At 43.3% G+C, this 21,360-nt stretch overlaps 1 protein-coding gene across 1 annotated transcript in view; it reads left to right on the forward strand.

The window, feature by feature from the left end:
• LAMA1 (laminin subunit alpha 1) overlaps window positions 1-21,360 on the forward strand; it is a 264,311-nt gene that overhangs the window by 150,730 nt on the left and 92,221 nt on the right. The window contains exons 24-27 of the mRNA XM_073679061.1: window positions 1,756-1,899; window positions 2,793-2,972; window positions 3,165-3,350; window positions 19,063-19,190. Of these exons, the coding sequence (XP_073535162.1) occupies window positions 1,756-1,899; window positions 2,793-2,972; window positions 3,165-3,350; window positions 19,063-19,190 (638 nt within the window). The remainder of the gene's footprint in view (window positions 1-1,755; window positions 1,900-2,792; window positions 2,973-3,164; window positions 3,351-19,062; window positions 19,191-21,360) is intronic.

The raw sequence follows: 21,360 nt of genomic DNA on the forward strand, positions 1-21,360 counted from the left end.
AAATACATTTAGGAATGACTGTATAATTCTTTGTTAAAGTTTCCCTGCCTAATATTAAAATAACAATACACACAAATCCCTCAGACCTTGGTCATGGGGATAAAAGACCGCTGCACATTACCATGCCACTGTTAATAAAATAACTTATTATTTAGACATTTCTAAAACCAGAAATAACATACGGTACATAGATAAGGAGCAAGGTGACCTCAAGGATAAGCACTGGGTAATGAACCTATTTTTACAAGGATTGTAAGATCTATATATCATTTGGTAGCTAAATACAAAAAAAAAACAACAAATTAAACCAAACAATATATGAACGGAATTAATGATATTATTTTAACACAATTTAAAAATAATTCAAAGTATGTAAAATATGTTCCGCCAAAGAGACATTGGTATAATAACACATAGACGGGGTTTCTAATGTTATAAATTCATGAAATATAGAGTAATTCAGAGTGTGTCAGTGATAATTCCCCCAGATACGTGTTATCATAACTATGAATCTCATGCTAACCCCTATGCATACCAAAGCTGGCTACAATGGAATTGCTAATATACGTCCACATGGTATAAAATAAGCATTTAGGAGTCTAGTTCCAGTTGGACTCACTATATGGATTATATTAATTTGAGGATTATACCACCATTCTGAAAAGGATAATCAAAGTAAGTACACCAGTCTCCTTAGGACCCTAATGTATGCAGTTTGTATTGTGAAATCTGGGGACAGATCAGCTTTAGGGATGGGGGATTTACACACCGTCACTTAAGATAACAGCCCGTTCAATGATTTTGTATCATGGCACAGAAATTTTAATTTTACACCTCCTGGATAGTTCTCTGGGCTTCCTGACTCACGAAAGTAAGATTATATGATTACAATTAAACATCCTTGTTTTACATGACCAAACTGATCTGATTCTTTATACTCTTATCATTATATATTGATCTATGTACTAATAAGCCAGAGATGGTTAGGCTGTGTGCACACGTTGTGTTTTTGCTGCGTTTTTTCAGTGCAGATTTGTCACAAAACCTGAAGGGTTTCCTGATGGCAGCAAAGTGAATGAGAATCCTGAGGTCTCGTGCACACGCCGCTTATTTGTGACTTGCAGATTTAAATCTACATCATTTCTTTCAGCGTTTTTGCTGCAGATTTCACCCATAGTAATGAGCGAGGAAAAATCTGCAATAAAAACACATGTAAAAAAACACGACAAAAATACAGCATAAATGCACATTTTTGCCACTGAGTTTTTCCTTCCAAGAGATGCAAAAATTTCAGCACCAAATACTTAACGTGTTCACATACCCTAAGGGTTTTACAACATCTCATCTCCTGTGACCATTAAGGCAACACTCATTGTCAATATCTATACTTTCTCAGTCCTTGGCTCAATCTTCAGGGTTTATCAGTATATGGTTAAGGCCACGTTCGCACGTTCAGTATTTGCTCAGTATTTTACATCAGTATTTTTAAACCAAGACCAGGAGTGGGTGATAAATACAGAAGTGGTGACGTGTTTCTATTACACTTTCCCTCTGATTGTTCCTCTCTTGGTTTTGGCTTACAAATACTGATGTAAAATACTGACCAAATACTGATAGTGTGAATGCTGCCTTAGATTAGCTTTTTGGAGTTTTTATGACACCAAAGTTGACGTTGATTTATATCCAAATCTGCTATACATGTGCGATTCATATGTAATATGTATTTACTGTATGTAAAAATCTCTTCTGTTACAGGAAAATGTCTTTGGAAGCTATTGTAATGAATGTAAAAGCGGGACCTTTGCCCTCCGCACTGATAACCCTCTGGGCTGCTCTCCGTGCTTCTGCTCTGGGGTCTCCCAGCTGTGTGCAGAGATTGAGGACTATGTGCACATCCCAGTAAGTCTTTTATATATTATTTATTCAGAGTACAGAGATACAGTATTGATTAATAAATTAGTATATCAAATAGTCTCTAAATACATTCATAAAGGTAGTCGGACACTGGCATACTGTACACAACTTTTCAGGGCATTTTTTTTAAGGCTAAAAATCATCTTTACAGTTGGGCTTCATTACATTTTTTTGCAGCATTTGCTTTCTATTGCCTCTGGGCTGTACTGTCTATTGCTGGCTGCAGAATGAGTTAACTGAAAATCTGTCATTGGGCGGTGATAGTCTGAAGGGGAGTTTGATCTCTTTTATCCATCTTTTTCTGAGCTCCTCTTAGCTGATTTATGACCACAGACCTCATCAAAGCTGAATACTAAGAGCCTGTAAAAAACAAATAGCGCAAATTTTTTTAATGAAACCCAGTTGTAAAAATTATTTTAGCCCCATGTATTTAAATGGGTATTCCTATCTCCAAGATCTTATCCCAATATGCAGTAGGTGTAATAATAATATTAGCGAATACTGCCAATTAGAAATATAGTTTAGTTCTCCTGATGGCCTTTGTCACTTACCCCATGTGCAGGGCATTACAGTAGCGTAGGTATCCATGGTTAAAACCACTAGCAATTAACTAATTGTCACCAGTGAATGGTCTTAACCATAGATTCCTAAGCTACTGCAATGCCCTGCACATGGGCTAAGCACCATAGGTTATCAGGAGAACTATACTATATTTTTAATTGGAGGTATTTGCTAATTATTATTACTACTCCTACTACATATGGAATAGGACATTGGAGTTGGGTGTACCCCTTTAAGTAAATAGGAAAATCGTCCTCAAAGGTGAACAACCCTTTTAAGCCTTACATAATTGTAAGATGTTATTAAATGTGTTTTAGATCTCCCTGGTCCCGGCTCAGTCCGTTCTCCGTGTGGTATCTCTGGGTAACATGACTGGCACTACAGATGGAGTGTTTTCGGAGGAGGTTGATATGCTGCTCGATGCATCGGTCATACGACAGACCCTCTTATCAGATACGTTTTATTGGCGGTTACCAGAGCAGTTCCTTGGCGATAAGGTTAGTAAGATGCCTCATTAGGTGAATCCTCAAAAATGTGTCTTACTTCTATATTAAAATATATCATTTTAAGATTTTCTTTTTATTTTTGCATTATATGTTGATTTTCTCCTTTCTTTCTGATCTTGTAGTTGTGAAGGTTAGACATTTTATATAGATGTATTATTTCCATTCTGTTTTGCCTTGTGACAGCTGACGGCCTATGGAGGGTCAATGACGTATGTTATCACGTATTATGCCCTTGCTGACTCCGGTCCTTCAGATTTGGAGCCTCACATTATAATGAGCGGCGGACACCTCAGAAAGCTGACTATCTCTATGAATAAACCGAGTCCTCATATTGGTATTAGGAGTGAGATGACAATCCACATGCGGGAGGTAAGAGCTATGTACAATGTGAGTGCCGTCATTTATCAGGAGTATTTAAAGAAGCGTCACAGACACCTGATGTTAGACAGCACAGGCCGGTGACATGGCGTAGCTAGAAATCCCGAAATGTGATCTATATAGTGAAGCGTTATCATACAGTGCAGGTATTGAAGGGCTAGAATTATTTTTCAAGTTACATAGTGGTCATAGTTCATCAAGCTCAAAGCATAAACCCTTTTTATATAATATTGTTGCAAATCACCAAACAGTAGAAAATAATATTCCTTGCTTGCCTCATCCTTTCATTAAAGGGAACCTGCAAGCTGATTTATTCAGCCCAAACCACGGGCATCATGAATCAGAGCTGCACAATTTCTGCCAGGTGTATATCTTCTCTGAAACACTCCAGGATCTTAAAGAAAATATACTTTAAAGACCTGACCGGAGACGAGATTAGTCCAGCTTCATCCCCGGCCAAATTTTTCCAGCACGGCTGCAGGTGATTGACAGGTCTCTTTCACAGTCATCTTCTGTAGATTGGTGCTGGGAGAAGCTTGTCAGGGGCAAAACCAGACTAATCTTGTCTCCGGCTATGGTGGATTTTTAAACTATATTTTCTCTACAACACCGGAGCATTTCAGAGGAAACATACCTATCTGCAATTGTGCAGCCAGGCTCTGATTCTGGCTTCCCATAGTTGAGTAATATGATTCAGCTGACATGTTCCCTTTAAAACTTTACATTAATTCTAGTAATCAGTATATTGTGTTTTACAAAGAAGATGTCTAACCCTTTCATAAAGGGATATTCTAGCCTCAACAAGTTATTAAGTCTGCAGTGGATAGGTGATTACTAGTAAATCTGTAGGGGGTTGGCGGGTGAAGAAGACGCCGAGGCAACAAGGAGTTATTAAGTGTTTTATATTTGTTAGGTGCTTATGTTATTTATGATAAAGAAATGTTTGCTGTGTGTAATCGCTATGGCCGTTATTGTATGCCTAAGGCCGTCCATGGGATGCGGGAGGTCTGCCCAGAGGGGAAACCATACAATAGGTAGAGATTTAGTTATACTACACTGCTTAGACACTAGAGAGTTAATTAAGGGGTTGCATCATTAACTGGGAGGGGTTTAGAATACTTTTTACAGAAATCAATTCTGGGTTACAGACAGTCGATTGGAGAGTTAGTCAGAAAGACTTAGACAGTAAGGCTGCCAATAAAGGGGGTCTGTGGCAAGCCCACCCCAGTTCTGGGTTCATGACCTGAATGCACAGGACCGGTGTAGGTCCTGTTCCATAACAGAGGGAGAAAGAGTGGAGTTTTGGAGGAAGACTGAGCAGACAGGAAAACACTCAGATAGCAGATACAGCAGTAAAGAAAGTGTTTTAATGGTACAAGTTGTCAGAACAGAATGACGGCACATTTAATACTGAATTTGGATGCCAGCACAGTGTGAGGCTCACAGCCTGCTAGAGGTGCCCAAGGCGAGGCCTCCATATCCATAGAGGGGAGATTTTCAGCTGGGTCGCAGAAGAAGTGGATGATGTTGGGTCTCAGGACAGGACAAGAATAAACACTGGAAAGGCACATAACCAAGGGTACTTCACTAACTAAAGAACTTGTCTTCATGTGTATACTGCAGCCGTGTATGAAAGAATTGCACAGTAAAAGTGAGTCTCTTAACCCGGATCTATGATCTCCTGTCTTGTTTGAAGTCAGGTGCAGTATACAGATCAAGACAAGTTCTTTAGCTAGTGAAGTACCCTTAGTTATGTGCTATTCCAGTGTTTGTTCTCATCCTGTCCTGAGACCCAACATCGAGCAACGAGCCCAATGTAAGTCTATGGGAAACTCGAGCATTTTTCTGGCGGTCCCCCCCGGCGGTCTGCAGAAGGTCAAAAATTGCCCAAATTGATGGGAACAGTGCTCAATTAAACGTCAGGCAGGCAGAATATATTGGCAGACAGGCAGGCAGGGTATATAGGAGGGTACATCAAAAACATAGCAGGGCACTTGGAACACACTAGTGCCCTCCGATTTTCATGCACCCATCTCTTTAAAAAAGCCGACCGGCAATTCATCAGCGGCATACACCAGTACCCGACAATTTAGAACAGAAAGAATAGAGCATCATACATAGATTAGAGAGATAGAAACATGTCAGTCACATATATAATAAGTACAGTGACACTGTTGGTTACTGTACTTGTTATTTAGTGTTAAAATAAAGGATCTATTAAAAAAAAAATAATAGTGTTTTTGTCTCTTTAAAAAAGATGTCCGGCAACTCATCAGCGGCATAGATCGGTACCCAACAATTTAGAACAGAAAGAACATAAAGAATAGAGCATCACACATAGATTAGATAGATAGAAACATGTCAGTCACATATATAATAAGTACAGTGACAGTGTTGGTTACTGTATTTGTCATTTAGTGTTAAAATAAAGGATTTATTAAAAAAAAAAAATTGGCGTGGGGTTCCCCGTAATTTTAGTCTCTAGCGGAGGTTAAGCAGACGGCTGGGGCAGATGTTTGAAGCCTGGGAAGGGGGTAATACCCACGGAGCTTCCCAGGCTACTAATATCAGCCCCCAGCTGAATACCTAGCCTTTAATAGCTATTAAAATGGGGGGCCCAAAAAAAAATGACGTGGGGTCCCCCCTATTTTAATAGCTAGCAAAGGCTAGGCATACAGCTGGGGGCTGATATTAATAGCCCAGGAAGGGAGCCATGAATATTGGCCCCCTCCCAGGCTAGAAACACCAGCCGTCAGCCGCCCCAGAAATGGCGCATCCATAGGATGCGCCAATTCTGGCACTTAGCCTCACTCTTCCCACTGCCCTGTAGCGGTGGCAGTGGGGTAATAGGGCTGGGGTTGATGTCAGCTTATAATGCCAGCTGACATCAAGCCCAGGTTAGTAATGGAGAGGCGTCTATAAGACACCCCCATTACTAACCCCATAGTGAAAGTTAAAAAAAACACAAACACCCACACATTCCTTTAATTGAAATAAAGACACAATTCTTTAATGTTCTAAATTAAACTCTACTTACCGTCACGCCCATTCCAGCTGAAGCCAACGATCTCCTGCAATAAAAATAAATTAATAAACCAAGATCATCCTTACCTTTCCATGGTTCCCAGGACGGCTTCAGCTCTGCTACATTGACATGACAGGCTGGATCGCAGCAGAACACTGCCATCCAGCTTGCCATGCCGCAGACACCGAGAAGCGCAGGCTTTGCTTGCGCTCCTCAGTGTCTGGCTGTAATGGCATCCAGATGAGCCGAGTTCATGTCCAATGAACTCAGCTCACCTCATGCACGTCACTGACAGCGTGGGAGAATTCTCCTGCGTATGCGGTGCCGGAAAATGACGTCACCACTAGAGATGAGCGTTGTTCTACTCGAACTGTTCGCCAATCTCAAATTCGAGCTGTTTTGGGCGGTGTTCGAGCCGTTCGGCGAACACGAACGATTTGAGAAAAATTCGGCTGTTCGAGGTTATGTTCGATAACTGTTCGTGCACCAAAATCATAACTGGATTTTTTCTCAGTAATGATAAAAATTAATGTTAATACGCAGTTTGAGTGTACAGCGGGGTGGGGGGAGGGGCAGGGGATGGATCTCTGCAGGAATAATGAAGATCTCCATTTTTTTTTCTCTTTCCCGCATTTGCAGTGGGGAGGTGCAATCTGTCAGCCTATCAGCAGCGCACACACGGAGCGAACTGCTGTTTTTCACACAAGCAAGGGCATGTGTCATTGGCAGTGTATGTCACATGTCCTTGCCCTATAAGACCAAGTCATTTTCCCCGTCGCCACCATTTTCTCACTGCTGCAGCTGCGTGTTAGACGGCACCGCTGTTGCTGTGTGCGCTATACCTTGTTAATTTCAAGCCAATTTTCGCACAAATCTACAGATAGCTTGGGAGTAGGGAATAGTTGTGATTGCAGTCCTTTTAAGGACTAGGTTACTGCATTTCCTACGACTTTTATCAGGCAGGTCTGTGCTCTTAAATAGATAGATTGTGGGAGTAAAGACTAATTGTAATTGCAGTCCTTTTCAGGACTAAGTTACATCAGTTCCTATCAGTTTTTGCCAGGCAGGTCTGTGCCAGTGCTGTGCAAGTTTTTTTCACAGCATTTGGCTTAATCTAGCAAAGCTAATCCTTTTTGGCCTATTGCAGAGTGTGTTAGTCAGTGGAGTAGCCTATCTGTGTTGCAAGATATACCACCTGTGTATAGAATACCAATTTTTTTACTGCACCTAGTGAAGTAAAATCTTTTGGGCATAGCATCATTCTATTAGTCCATCTATACTGACCTCCATCAGGTTGCAAATTGAATATAATTTTTTTCTGCATCTAGCTCTGAAAAAATATTTGGGCTTCTAGCAGTGTGTGGGACTTGTTCTATTAGTCCATCTATACTGACCTCCATCAGGTTGCAAACTGAATATAATTTTTTTCTGCATCTAGCTCTGAAAAAATATTTGGCCTTCTAGCAGTGTGTGGGACTTTCTCTATTAGTCCATCTATACTGACCTCCATCAGGTTGCAAATTAAAAATAATTTTTATCTGCATCTAGATCTGAAAAAATATTTGGCCTTCTAGCAGTGTGTGGGACTTTCTCTATTAGTCCATCTATACTGACCTCCATCAGGTTGCAAATTAAAAATAATTTTTATCTGCATCTACCTCTGAAAAAATATTTAGGCTTCTAGCTGTGTGTGGGACTTGTTCTATTAGTCCATCTATACTGACCTCCATCAGGTTGCAAACTGAATATAATTTTTTTCTGCATCTAGCTCTGAAAAAATATTTGGCCTTCTAGCAGTGTGTGGGACTTTCTCTATTAGTCCATCTATACTGACCTCCATCAGGTTGCAAATTAAAAATAATTTTTATCTGCATCTAGATCTGAAAAAATATTTGGCCTTCTAGCAGTGTGTGGGACTTTCTCTATTAGTCCATCTATACTGACCTCCATCAGGTTGCAAATTAAAAATAATTTTTATCTGCATCTACCTCTGAAAAAATATTTGGGCTTCTAGCTGTGTGTGGGACTTGTTCTATTAGTCCATCTATACTGACCTCCATCAGGTTGCAAACTGAATATAATTTTTTTCTGCATCTAGCTCTGAAAAAATATTTGGCCTTCTAGCAGTGTGTGGGACTTTCTCTATTAGTCCATCTATACTGACCTCCATCAGGTTGCAAACTGAATATATATTTTTTCTGCATCTACCTCTGAAAAAATATTGGGCTTCTAGCTGTGTGCGGGACTTGTTCTATTAATCCATCTATACAGACCTCCATCAGGTTGCAAACTGAATATATTTTTTTTCTGCATCTACCTCTGAAAAAATATTGGGCTTCTAGCTGTGTGTGGGACTTGTTCTATTAATCCATCTATACAGACCTCCATCAGGTTGCAAACTGAATATAATTTTTTTCTGCATCTAGCTCTGAAAAAATATTTGGCCTTCTAGCAGTGTGTGGGACTTTCTCTATTAGTCCATCTATACTGACCTCCATCAGGTTGCAAATCGAATATAATTTTTTTCTCCATCTAACCCAGCCAATAGTTTTGGCCTAATACCACAGTTTGGCCACTCAGCTCTGCTCGGTTCCCATCCATTGTTTTTTTGTGCAAACAACTCCAGAGTTGTGAATTAGTTGACCACCAAAATGAGTGGAAAAAGGCCTGCTGCTGGTGGAAAGGGGAATAGGCGTGTTGGGAAGGGGAAAAAAGGTTGTGTCCGTGGGGTAGGTGTTAAAGCAACAGTAACATCTGTAGAAGAAAGACCATCTTCCAGCCAAACTAAAATGTCTACTTCTTTTAGCGGACAATGTGATAAGATCCCTTTCTTACGGCCACGCCAATCGCTGCAAATTCCAGATGAGGCACAAAAACAGCAGGTGCTTCAACGGATATCAAGTGCTCCTTTAAGTGGGCTCTCCTCCACATCAACTTCAACATCACAAATACTCCAGTCCTCAAAGGTGTCACCCCAATCGCACTTGCTTCCTCACAGCTCCCAAATCTCCAGCTGCCCGTCTGAGTATGAGGTAGAACAGATGGTTGAGTCTGCAGAGCGGTTTACTCATACTATAGCCTGGGAATCAGAGGTCGACTCCAGCGCTTCTGTGAATCCAGACGAGAAAATGATCTGCACTGATGCCCAGAATCTTTATGAGTCGGATCCAGGACCAGACGCAGAAGGTTCTGACCATAATGTAGACCCTCATTCCCAAACTGTAACTCCTGTTGGTGGAGACAATGAGGAAGACGATGATGAGACTCAAATACCTGATTGGAGCGACAACTTTAGTTTTTTGTCAGGGCAGGAACAGGTTGGCTCTGAGGACGACGGGTGTGATAACGCACAGGGTGATGATGATGAGGTTGGAGATCCCACTTACTGTCAACCCACAGTCAGCCAAGAGATGAGGTCAGCAGAGGAGGTGGAGGAAGATGCTAGTGACGACGAGGTCAGGTTGCGCCTTCCTGGACAGAGACGTAGTACTGGAAGCACGTCAGCAACTGCATCCTCAAACACAACTCTGCCTCTCACCACAAGTCGTGGTGGCTCTTCAGGTCGCATGGGTGCTAAGCCTTGCATAGCCTGGGCATTTTTTCAGATCGATAAAGATGACCCAACTCGTGTTATCTGTAACATTTGTCAGCAAAAGCTAAGTAGAGGCCAAAAAATACATAGTTTGAGTACTTCATGCATGAACCGGCACATGGACATGAAGCATAAGTTGCAGTGGGAAGCTCAGTGTGCTACAATGCGGCCTAGCCGGCCGGGCCAACCACCGTCTGCCATATCTTGTGCATCCGCGGCCTCTTCATCCTCTGTGACTGGGGGGACAGCAGTCACACCTGTTTTGGGGCGCAGACCTGCCACCTCTTTACCCGCAACAGCCAGCGTGATTGGCAGGTCATCATTTTCTTTGGAGGTGGTAACACCAGCTGGTGTTGAGCGCTGTCCGACATCGATAGCACCACCTTTGGATCAAGGCAACCTAACATGTCCGCCTGCATCTTCCTCACAGACCGGCAGTTTGCCGTGGACACCCTTATCAACCCCGTCTAAGCACAGTAGCCAGCCCTCGGTCCCTCAGATGTGGACAAGTAAAAGACCATTTCCTCCTAGCCATGAGAAAGCTAAGAGGTTGAATTTCACCATCTGCAAGCTTTTGGCTACAGAAATGCTGCCTTTCCGCCTGGTGGACACAGAGGATTTTCGAGACCTTATGTCCGTCGCAGTGCCCCAGTACCAGATGCCCAGTCGGCACTACTTCTCAAAGAAAGGTGTGCCTGCGCTCCACCAGCATGTCGCACACAACATCACCGCTTCTTTGAGAAACTCTGTGTGTGACAGGGTGCATTTCACCACAGACACTTGGACGAGTAGGCATGGACAGGGGCGTTACATGTCGCTGACTGGGAACTGGGTAACTATGGTGACAGCAGGACAAGGGGCTGCTGTCCAAGTCTTGCCGTCCCCACGAGTTGTGCGTCAATCCTCTTTATGTCAAAGTTCCTCCACTGCTTCTGCCTCCTCAACCTCCTCTCGGTCTTCCACCTGCACCCAAAGCCTGTCTGGTCATGCCACAAGCTTTCTAACTGCGCAGAAGGGATCCTGCACACCTCCTTACTATGCTGGCAGTAGGGCTCAACGTCATCAGGCGGTTTTTACTTTGAAATGTCTGGGAAATGTGAGTCACACAGCTGAGGAGTTGTGGTCAGCTCTGGAGAACCAATTTCATGAATGGTTGTCTCCACTGGACCTGAAACCAGGGAAGGCCGTGTGCGACAATGCTGCAAACCTGGGTGCGGCCCTTCGCCGGGGCAATGTCACACACGTGCCTTGTATGGCTCACGTGTTGAACCTGGTTGTCCAGCAATTTTTAGCCCACTATCCCAGACTAGATGGCCTTCTGCAGAGGGCACGGTCGCTGTGTGCTCACTTCCGCCGTTCGCATCCCGCAGCTCAGCGACTTACATCTCTACAGAAGTCGTTGGGCCTGCCACTTCACCGGCTAAAATGCGATGTGCCTACCCGGTGGAATTCAACTCTGCACATGTTGCAGCGACTGTGGCAGCACCGACAAGCCCTGGTGCATTACGTTCTGACGTATAGCCTGGGCCAACGAGATCCAGAGGTGGGGAAAATCACGCTGGAGGAGTGGTCTCAGATCAGGGACCTATGCACCCTTCTGCACAGTTTTGAAATGGCGACGAAGATGTTTAGTGCTGACGATGCCATTATCAGCATGACTATTCCGGTGATTTACATGCTGGAGCACATGTTAAACAGAATTCGGAGTCAGGTGGTGGCACAAGAGGAGGTGGAGGAAGTAGAGGAGGAGGAGTTGTATGCGGAAGGGCTAACATCTGCAAGGTCCAGACGGTCGGCAGCACCAAGGCGGCAGGCATGTGAGGGTGGGGGAGATGGTTTTACCAGGGCACATGGTAGCAGCCAAACTAGTGAGGAAGGTGCAGGAGCCCAGGAAGAAGTGGAGGACGAACTGATGGAAGACTCATCAGATGAGGGAGACCTTGATCACATTTCTGTTGTGCGAGGTTGGGGGGAGAGGACAGAGGAAGGAAGCATGATTGTTACCTCGCCACCAACACAACAGGGATTTGGTGCTCCTGGATGCGCAACACACATGAGTGCCTTCTTGCTGCACTACCTGCAACATGACCCTCGAATTGTGAGAATTAGAAATAATCCTGACTACTGGGTTGCCACACTGTTAGATCCCCGGTACAAAAGTAAATTTGCCGAAATTATTCCTGCCATAGAAAGGGATGCACGCATGCAGGAGTATCAGCAGAGACTGTTGCAGAATCTTACATGTGCTTTTCCACAAAACACCAGTGGTGCACGTAGTGAATCTCACAGTTCCAACTTGCCAACCGTGGGACCGTCAAGTGTTCAGCACTCAAACCGTAACAGAACCACAGTATCTGCTGGTAACATCAATTTTGCGGAATCATTTCACCACTTTTTTAGCCCATCCTTTGCAAGGCCACAGGAGACAAGAAGTCTGACACATAGTCAACGCCTAGAGACGATGGTACAGGAGTATCTCCAAGTAAACATTGAAGCCATGACTGTGTCACTGGACCCTTGCTCTTTTTGGGCTTCTAATCTGGATAAATGGCCGGAGCTAGCCACTTACGCCTTGGAGATCTTGTCATGCCCCGCAGCCAGCGTTCTGTCTGAACGTGTGTTCAGCGCTGCTGGTGGTGTGCTGACAGATAAGCGCACGCGGCTCTCCACTGATAATGTACACAGACTCACGTTCATAAAGATGAACAAATCATGGATCCGAAATGACTTTTCTACCCCTGTGTCATCCTGGGGAGAGTAAAAGCTTGATGATTGGTTAAAATCACCCTACCAACCGTTTTAAGCTTTCAAATTACTAATCATGTTTATCTGTATCTTGGCTGGAAAATAATTTGGGCTTTGCAGCAGTGTGCAGCACTGATTCTATTAGGCCATCTATAATAAGCTCCACCAGATTTAAAATTACTAATCATGTTTATCTGTATCTTGGCTGGAAAATAATTTGGGCTTTGTAGCAGTGTGCAGCACTGATCCTATTAGGCCATCTATACTAAGCTCCACCAGATTTAAAATTAATAATAATTTTTAGCTGCATCTAGCCCGGAAAATAATTTTGGGGCTCCGAGATGCGCAAGACACATAAGTGCCTTCTTGCTGCACTACCTGCAACATGACCCTCATATTGTCAGAATTCGAAGTAATCATGACTACTGGGTTGCCACACTCTTAGATCCCCCAAACTTTTCGATCAACCTTTTCATTTTAATAAAGACCAAAAAAATGGTCATTTTTGAAATCATAAGCATTAGCAGGTTATTAGAAACTGAAATCAAACAGTTTTCAACTCAAAACTTTATTCTAGGTGATGTTACATTTTCACATAGGACCCCTTGTTCGAAAGGAGCTTCTGAACTCTCTCGTCCATTGAATTTGTCAGGTTTTGGATGGTTTCTGCTTCAATTGTTTTGCATGAGGACAGAATACCCTCCCAGAGCTGTTGCTTAGATGTGAACTGCCTCCCGCCATCATAGACACTCCTTTTGATGATGCTCCAGAGGTTCTGAATGGGGTAGAGGTCAGGGGAGCATGGGGATCACACCATAAGTTTGTCCCCTTTTATGCCCATATCAGCCAGAGATGCAGATGTTTTATGTGCAGCATGAGATGGTGCATTATCATGCAAAAAAATGATCTTGCTGTGAAATACACGGTTCTTCTTCTTGAACCATGGCAGGAAGTGCTGTTTGAGAAAATCCACATACATTATGGAGTTCATCTTTAGCGCCTTCAGGGATCCTAAAGGGGCCGACAATCTCTCTCCCCATGATTCCAGCCCAAAACATTACTCCACCTCCTCCTTGTTGGCGCTGTAGCCGTGTTTGCGTGGGGTGTCCATCAACCAGCCATCCTCCACTCCATCCATCTGGACCATCGAGTGCTGCACGGCACTCATCCGTGAACAAAACAGTTTTGAAATCAGTCTTCATGTAATGTTTGGCCCACTGGAGCCGTTTCTCCTTGTGTGAAGTGGATAGAGGAGGTCGACAGGATGGCGTATGCACAGCTGCAAACCTCTGAAGGACCCTGCATCTTGTTGTTCGGGGGACGTTGGAGGCACCAGCAGCTTCAAAAACTTGTCTGCTGCTATGACAAGGCTTTTTTGCCGCTGCTCTTTTAACCTGACGTAATTGCCTGTAGGAAAGAGTCCTCAATTTGCCCTTATCAGCACGCACACGTGTGTACTGTGAATCAGCTACATACTTCTTGATTGCCAAGACACTTCATCCTGATCATCGCACAATGTTGATTGTAGTCATGCCTTGACCTAAACACTCCACAATTTGTTGCTTCTCAGCAGCCGACACATCCTTTTTCTTTCCCATTTTGGCAGAAAATGTAGGCTGCTTAATAATTTGAGACAGCCTTCTTAAGTAGTCTTGCCTTTCATTGGACACACCTGCCAAACTAATTAGCACAGGTGTCTGCAATTGCTTACAGTGATATAAAGAGCCCTGACACACATCACCATCAATGAGTTTAACTGACAAACAAACAAATTCTTCCCTTATCACTCCTAAACACTTTTTGCATAATAATTTGGAACACAGTGTACATGTGCTTTTCCACAAAACACCAGTGGTTCACGTAGTGAATCTTACAGTTCTAACTTGCCAACCGTGGTCTGTATGGAGTTGTTCAATAAAGGGCCAAAAATTAAGATAACATAGATGGGAGAGGTCTCTATGAATAGGAATTCCTAAGTATTTGATACCCTGTGAGGGCCAGGCAAAGGGAAAGTTGGACTGGATGGAATCCTATATGGATTTGGGGAGGGAGACATCGAGGGCCTCAGACTTCGCTGCATTGATTTTAAAATTTGACCATGTAACAAAGTGATCTATTTCAGCCATAAGAGCATGGATGGATATATGTGATTGAGTGATATATACTAGGACATCATCAGCAAATAGAGAGCACTTGTACTCGGTGCCTCCCACCTCAATCCACCTAATATTGGGGTTATGGCGAATTGATGAGAGCAGGTGCTCCGTCACTAGGATGTATAAGAGAGGGGACAGAGGACATCCCTGCCTTGTCCCATTGGTGATTGTGAAAGGTGATGAAAATGTTCTGATGCACCCCCTGGGCCTTGGGACACCGGGAGCCGGACCCTTTTTGGTGGATGCTGGTGGTTGTAGTCTTCGTGGCGGCGACCCGGTTCCGTGGCTCAGGGTGGTCAAACCAGTGGCGGAACTATTTATGTGGTTTTGATGTTTAAATGTCCGACTACGCCACCCGTGGATTGCGGTCAGAGTGAACCGCCGCTGCAGGGCAGACCGCTGAGGCTGGTGTTGTGGGAGGAGTATAGCCTCAGGGCAGTGTATGCGGAGGATGGGGGTGATGGTGCAGGGCAGCAGCAGTAACGACACGGAGTCAGTGATGCAGTCCAGGGCCTTTACTCACAGTTCTTATTATCCAGACCACGTCTGCAGGTAACGGCTGCCCACGTCGTACTGTGCTCACCAGGTGAGGGGCTCAGACAACTCCCAGATAACTTTGGAGCGCTTCACAGGACCCCCTTTGTGTGTCCTTTGTCTGGCCTTTCTTAGCAACCCTTCTGTCCGGCTGCCTCGGGCCTCCTCTTGGTAAACTTGGCGCCAGTTTCCCTGACCCTATGTGGTGCCTTCCTAGCGGGTGTAGCGAGGGGCTGCGCCACATAAAATGTCAAAGCCTCCGGTTTCTAGCTGAGGGTCGTTTCCTGCCTCCACTAGTTTCGGGGACCGGTCTCCCCCTTTGGCCTGACCCCTCCACGCAGGTGGATTCGGGCGTGCGGTGGCGACTCGCCCGTCCGCACCCCTGGGATCCCTTCATTCCTCGTTCCTGGAGCCTTCTCCGCTCCTCTTCCTTCCTTCTCCCTCTTCCAGGCCTGGGCCTCTGTTACTAGGCCCGCCTCCGGAGCAGAGCTCATGCAGAGCCCCTGCTCCCTGCCACTTCTGCTCAGACTTCTCTGCACTGAACTAAGATGGTGCCCACCTTTTATACTCCCTTATCAATGCACCCAGGAACTGCTTCCTCCCTGCTCCTGCACTACAGGGTTCCCCTTCCTCAGTGTTCCCTCCTCCCACTCCAGCCAGGGACAGGGACTGTCGTGCCCATCTCAGAGGCATATTGGTCGCCCTGCCCCACGGCAATGTGGTGTAATGCATGCAGGTGTCGGGTCCTGATCCACACTCCATCCTTACCTGAGAGTGAGATATCACACCTCTGGGTGAGGTGCAATACCTCTGTAGCAACCGAGCCCTCAGGCTGCTACAGTTCCATTTATCTTCAGCCTAGGTGACGTATTGTGATACAGGGCCGTGATTTTGGCTATAAAAGGGTCCCCTAGACCCCTACCCCAAGCTTTTTAAGAGAATCATATATGGCGTGCCAGGAGACTCTATGGAATGCTTTCTCAGCATCCAACGAGAGTATCTAATTACAAATTTTTAACTGCATCTAGCCCAGGAAATACTTTGTGCCTAGTAGCAGTGTCTGCTAGTCAGCGGATTATCCCGGCTGTTAAGCAAGCTACACCACCTGTAGTTTGGACACTTAATTTTTTCAAAGGAAATGCTTCGGGACCACGGGATACTCAGTGAAGAGCATCAGGAGGCACCCCAAGGCATAGGGGCTGGGACTGGCAGTAGGATGCCTTGCGGTGGACAGCCGAGCTCGATCCTTATAAAAGCTTTTTAACTGCAGCAGCTTTAGTGGACGCTACTGGAGCTGGAATTACGCGGCTGCTGGCATGAGACTTGCCCTCCAATAGATCCTTGTAAATGGATTTAAAGTGTATTCATTCAAATTAGAGAGACAATTTAAATTAAAAAGCTTAGAGCTGCCTCCACCACAGGGGGGCTCGCTCGACCCACCAGCGGACAGGCACCAGTATTGGGAGAGGGGGGCTGGCCGTCAGGGTTCACCGCGGCTCTGGCACAAACCCGGCGACACGGAGGTGGCAAGGGCAGGAGCGGACTGAACGTGTCGGCTTCTCACTTTTTGGATTTTAGAAGGGCATGACATGCCTATATCTGTGTCTCCCCCTCCTTTTACTCCTCCACCTCTTTTCTTTTCGCATGACTATATGTACTTGTCACTTTTCCATGTGTTAGTTGTGTCTTCTGAGCAGTTTGTCAGCTTTTGGACACCTTTGAAGGTGTTTTCTATGTGTTTCTATGTGTTTTTGTTTGCCTGCCATTGGTTTTAACGGTGTTCGAAGGTCGACGAACAGTTCGGCGAACACACGGGTGTTCGACGAACCGAACCGAACTCGAACACTACGGGGGTGGCTCAACACTAGTCACCACTTGAGCATGAGAATTCTCCCACGCTGGGACGGCATTGAGATGGCAGGCTGGATGGTAGCAGAACGCTGCCATCCAGCATGCCATCCTTCAGAGACACTGAGGAGCGCAAGCATCTTGAAAGTACTCGGTGAGCTCCGAGCATCTCGAGTACTGAGATGTTCGGGCGAGTACCGATCAGTGGCGAGCATGCTCGCTCATCACTAGTAAAGATATAATTCCCCCTGCAGCCTCCTCTCTTCTAGAATAAATTCATTTTGTTTTGATGACCTGTCTTCCACATCTCATATTAATTTACATGTCCTTCTTTGAACTCTCTCTAGCTCTCTACTCAAGATGCAGTTGAACTAGTGATTTTTTTTAAGGGGTAAAATCAAATTTTCTTCTTTAGAAGCCATGTCTTTCATAATACAGGACAGTATGTTGTTGACATTTGCATGTTATTCTATTAGTGAATACAGTATGCACCTGATATTATGTATTGGACATACAATATAAGGCTATATTCACACTAGGTGTTTTTTCAGTGTGTTTTTAATGCATTTTTTATGCAAATTTTCAGCTGCGTTATGCAAATTTTCAGCTGCGTTTTATAGTACCAGTAAAGTCTACGAGATTACATGCACAAACATTGTTTTTTCTGTCATCAGTATTTTGTGCTTTGCATGGCTTTATGCACAATAGAGCATGTCACTTCTGTCAGCGTTTTTCACCCATTGAAAGTAAAGGGTGGTGAAAAAATGCTGAGAAAACGCATAGTGTGAACATAGCTATCAGGTTTAGCTGCATTCTTAGTGAAAAAAAAACAAATACAGCCATATGTGAAACTCATTTATTTTTGTGATTTTATCATCTTGTCTTTGTCACCTGAGATGGCAGTTTAGCTAGTATGGTTTAATTAAATTAGAGATGCATATAAGTAAACATTGGCTGACCAAGGTGTGAGATTGAGCAATACCTGTGGCCCACGGAGGTGTGAAATTGAACAATCCCTGAGAAACTCAATGGCAGACCATAGTGTGAAAATAAATAGTGTCCTCAATGTACTGCCAATGACTTGGAAAAACTATTACAATTCACCTCCCCCCCACTGTTACATTTGTAATTCTGGTTAATATGGTTTCACATATGTCTTGCATTGGTGACCTGTGTTCATGATTCTGTGGTGGAAGAAAAGCTGAATTTTGGGATCTTGAAAAACACAACAAAACCTGCGTTTTTGACGCTGCTTCTTTCCTGCCAAGAGATCAGGCTTTGCTGCAGAAAAAAATGCTGAATAAATGCCTAGTGTGAACAGAGCCTAAGGCTAAAATAAGAAATTTTTGCGCCATTTCTGCATCTCTTGGCAGGATAAACGCAGCAGCAAAAATACTATTTTTTTTGCTGCATTTTTTACTTGCGTTTTTGGTGCAGATTTTTCCTCACTCTTTGGTGTGGGTGAAATCTGCAGCAAAAACGCTGAAAGAATTGACATGTTGCAGATTTAAATCTGCACCAAATCTGCAAGTCACAAATAAGCAACGTGTGCATGACACTTCAGGATTCTCATTCACTTTGTTGGCATCAGGAAATACTTGAGGTTTTGTAACAAATCTGCACTGAAAAAACGCAGCAGAAATGCAGCAAAAATGCGACGTGTGTACACAGCCTAAAACATCATAGCTGATGTTTGCTTTATTTCATCCCTGTAATAGTCTGGTGCTGCCTCTTTATTTTCAATTATGATCATCATAGAAGTCATAGATCATAACTGTTTCATTCTCACATACTTTACTGCAGGATAATTGGAAATATCATAACTCTGTGTCTGAAAATTCAGTTTCAAGAAAGGATTTCATGTCTGTTCTAAGCAACATTGATTATATTCTTATTAAGGCATCATATGGCTATGGAATACAACAGAGCAGGTAAGTCAGTGATACAGTATAGTGATAAACTGCTCTATATGCTGTCAGGCTTCATATAACCTTAGCACTACATGTGTGGCAAAATCTCCACGTTTTGAAAATTGTATTCCTGATGGTGTATTCTGTAGCTAATCCCAATGATTTGTGATACGTGTCAAGGATGAAAGCCATTTTTTCCTTACGTGGGTATTCTCACATTATTAAATAGTTTTAGTTAGTTAACCAGCGTGAAAATCAGCAAGTTTGTTATTGACTGACTTTCTCTATATGTTTTCATTCTCTTGAAATAATAGCTTTTATCTTACATGGTGTACAACTTGTTGCCAGGGAGCTAAGCCACCAGACCAGGGTGCACAGTAGTTATATTCCAGGAGAGAAGTGACTCCTGATATCCCAGTCAGCTCTCTCCAGCCCATTGATTTCTATACAGCCATTAGCACATATCTCCCCACCCCTCTTAGGTCCTGAAAAAGGTGTATTTATCAGGCTTGTAGATTTCAGTCTCCCAGCACCCACCATGGGCAGCTTCCAAGGCAGCTCTTCTAATCACAGCTCTCACTTTCCTCCGTTATATGTTTGTTCAAACACCCTGTTATCTTTATATGCAAATATAATGATAAAAGACTTCAGAACAATTTAGGCTTCAGAACAAACCACTGATAGACTATTAATGTGTTGTAGCAAAATGAAGCTCCTGACTAGAGTTGTCACTTAAGGAAAAGTTCTTTCCCCCCCAAGCAACAAGGTAGTGGGGATACTGGATTGCTCTGAGCTGCTCAAGAGACAACTTGAGTATATCCCCATAATGTGCTATTAATAGAAAATAATGCATTTAATGCAAATATAAGGTTATTAAAAATCTGGAGTTATTAGCACCTTCTATAAGTATGCATGTAAGTATCGCAGCCATGGGGCAAAACATACAATGCTAACCCTGTGCTTTATGGCTACTGGGTTTTAGGGTGTACCCACACATAGCAGATTTTCAGCAATTAACAATCTGTTCCATACAGTTGAACAGAGTAGTTTATGCAGCAAGATCATCTATTACTGATCCATTCAAATAAATAGGATAGTCAAAGAAGTTTCTACAAATCTGCTCCATGTGAATATACTGTTTTAGAATATTTATTTAAAAAATAGATAAAAATCATTTTAATCACATACTTAAAAGGGTTTTCCCTCGAACGAAAGTTGATTTTAATCAATAGATCTTGGAATAATAATAAGTTCCACAATTGGATGTGTTTAAATAAAATGTTCCTGTGCTGAGATAATCTTATACATGTGCCCCTGCTGAGTACTGTGTAATGGCTGTGTCTGACCATACAGGACATGGTCTGATCATACCACATCTCCTGGACAGGGGAAGAATCAAAAGAGTATACAGACATTACAGCAGTGGATCACGGCTGATTATTTCTGTGGGGTAAAGCATTTCTCTCCCTGTTTTTAAACAATGTTTTACTTCATTGAAATAATCATCTGTGATCCCATGCTGTAATGTCTGTATACTCTTTTTCTCCACCTCTGCCCAGGAGCTGTGGTATGATCAGACTATGTTCCTGCACGGTCAGACACAGCCATTACACAGCACACAGCAGGGGCACATTTATAAGATTATCTCAGCGCAGGAACATTTTATTTAAACACATCCAATTATGGAACTTATTATTATTCAAAGATCTATTGATTAAAATGAACTTTTGTTCATGGGAAAACCCCTTTAAAGATGATCTGTAACGTGACATAAATACATTTTTTTGTTGTTTTTTTTTTACCTGGAGGAAAGGCGCTGTCTTTATTTTACTCCTGCACCTCTCTATTCCTAAAATTTCATCACCTCTTCCTTGTTCCTTCCTAGTCTAGTCTTTTTATCCAAGTAGGCATGGTCCTTACTTTTTTATGGGAATCTTCTTGAGGACCATGCCCTGTTGGAAAACAAGTCTAGATTTACATATAGGGAAGAGATGGCCACATCTCAGGAGTGGTCAGGAAAACAGCATAATCTATAACAGATAAAAAAATTACATATCCATGGCAAGTGACAGGTCCTCATAAAGATTATGCTCACCTTCAAAAACAGTTCAAACATCTGCTATAGAGTTATAATCTACATATAATAAGCTAATTTTATACATTAGTGACATGGCTGAGCCTCTGTAGTACA

This window comes from Phyllobates terribilis, unplaced genomic scaffold (assembly GCF_046119375.1).
Source record: "Phyllobates terribilis strain yellow unplaced genomic scaffold, ASM4611937v1 Scaffold_4__5_contigs__length_816908805, whole genome shotgun sequence".
Classification (NCBI taxonomy): domain Eukaryota; kingdom Metazoa; phylum Chordata; class Amphibia; order Anura; family Dendrobatidae; genus Phyllobates; species Phyllobates terribilis.